The sequence below is a fragment of the Seriola lalandi genome, unplaced genomic scaffold (genome assembly GCF_002814215.2).
Source record: "Seriola lalandi dorsalis isolate HSWRI2012SDOR001 ecotype SW California unplaced genomic scaffold, Sedor1 jcf7180002000718, whole genome shotgun sequence".
NCBI lineage: Eukaryota > Metazoa > Chordata > Actinopteri > Carangiformes > Carangidae > Seriola > Seriola lalandi.
This window is the reverse complement of record NW_019471377.1, coordinates 1-1904: the sequence shown is the minus strand read 5'-3', so window position 1 is coordinate 1904 and position 1904 is coordinate 1. Positions and strand designations below refer to the sequence as shown.

At 38.4% G+C, this 1904-nt stretch overlaps 1 protein-coding gene across 1 annotated transcript; it reads right to left on the bottom strand.

The window, feature by feature from the left end:
• Window positions 1-41: 41 nt before the first annotated feature.
• Window positions 42-1899, bottom strand: LOC111662802 (myosin-7-like; the record flags this gene model as incomplete). Its single annotated transcript, XM_023416788.2, has 4 exons — window positions 42-297; window positions 1361-1497; window positions 1586-1709; window positions 1787-1899. Coding segments are annotated over 4 exons (630 nt in total), but the record flags the coding sequence as incomplete, so codon positions are not given.
• Between the last annotated feature and the right edge of the window lie 5 nt (window positions 1900-1904).

Here is a 1904-nt window from a genome sequence, read left to right as displayed (position 1 = left end):
CTAGGTAAACTTGCACTAATTCTCTCTGTGGTATAACTTACTGCTTGGACTTGAAGTAGTAGATCATTCTTCTCTTGTACGACGGAGACCAATTTCTCTTCAAGCTCCCTCCTCCGGTTTTCTGACTTGGCCAGATCTTCTTTGAGCTTAGTGAAATCCACCTTCATTTGGGCCATTTCTTTCTCGGCCTCTGCGCTCTTCAGAAGAGGTTTGAGCTTAAAATACAGCTTCATCCACGGCCAGTGTTTCACGTTCATGAAAGAACGGAAGTTATACTGAATCGTGTAGATCGCCTCCCTGTCAAAATAAGACTTGGATAAGTTTACTCTGCAGGTTTCAGCTCGTCTGGTGCCATTTTTCTTATTGCACTGGGTGTGATTTTTACACATATATATTCATTCTAAACCACTAAATTTGGATACATCCTGACTGAAAATATTTTAACCAAATCAACCATCCAAATTCAGTTCTGGTGTATAGGGAAAAAAATTGCAAGTTTTGGCACAGCTAGGCCGATTTTTTAAAGTATGACAATGATTTTACATGACATTTTTAAAGTTTTTCATTTTTCTGAGGGTGTTTTGCTTTCCCACCAGGCAGCCATCACAACATGTGAATAATGTGTATGTCGCTGTCAAACCTACGTTACAGTGATGCATCAAGACCATAGCGACTATTGATAAACTGAGATTGTGTCTTCTGTGATATTATTATCGCTTATTTCTGGAAGTTTCGTTAGATTTTAGGTTGCACATTCATTACAATTAATTAATTTATTAATTAATTAATTTTTCAAGGCTGATTCTGATGTGTCTTCACTAAATTTCACAGTTTAAAGACAAAACCTTAGATTCCTTTCATTTTCATTCAAAGTTATAATATGTAATTTTTCCACATTAAAATGTCTAAAAATGACTAGACCATTGTTACCATATATTTTGTTGAGTTGTGAACTTACATTATCACAAATGTTTCCAGCAAATTAAAAAACCTAGAGAAATCCATAATTTGAATCAAGTTAATAGTCTGTTTCATATCTCCTTTGTGTATGTGTTGGTGTTGTGGTTGTCTAACAGAGGCATCAAAATTCACTTCAAGCTGATGGCAATGATGGTGAAGCCAACAACTCCCACAATTTCATGAACCTCATGTAATGAGATAAAGCTGAGCATCAAAGTTAAAAACCTGTTTGGCAAATTCAAATTTTGACCTAATTAAGCTACAATAAGATGGTGAACATGGCAAGTTCAACATCAACACATTAGCATTGCTATTGTGAGCGTGTTAGCATGCTGACATTAGCATTTAGCTCAAAGCAGAGTTTGGTTGGTGGGAGCTTTAAAGCAGTAAATATCTTTACTTTCTGGCCATCATCTTCATATACTCCAGCCGGACGAGGTATCCACGACACAGAGCCTGAGTGGACATCACAACCTGGGCTAACCGCTCGTCTCTCATCTCCTCCAAAGCTCCCAGCAGACCAGCTTTAAAAAACACCTGAAATTAAAGGTCGTTAGTTTTTATGTAGTTTATTCAGTCCTGACATTTCTGCCTTTTAACTAGGTAGCTCTGAACAAAAGAAAACCTTAGTGTGTCCGAGCTTGTACTGAGTGTGATCCACGTCGATTGAGCCCAGCAGTTTCTCTGCAGCTTTTTTGTTGTCCATAAACTGTCCTTCAGGAACAGCACTGGCATTAAGAATCCTGTATCTATAGGAGGAATAACAGGCATGACTGAGTGTGAGACCAAATCATTATGAATTATTTAAAGGTGAGGCTTTATTTACCTCTGCTTGAAGTCCCCATAGACAATTCTGCTTGGAAAGCCTTTCCTACAGATCCGGATGCCCTCCAGCACGCCGTTACAGCGAAGCTGGTGGATAACCAGGTGGTTTTCCATAACAC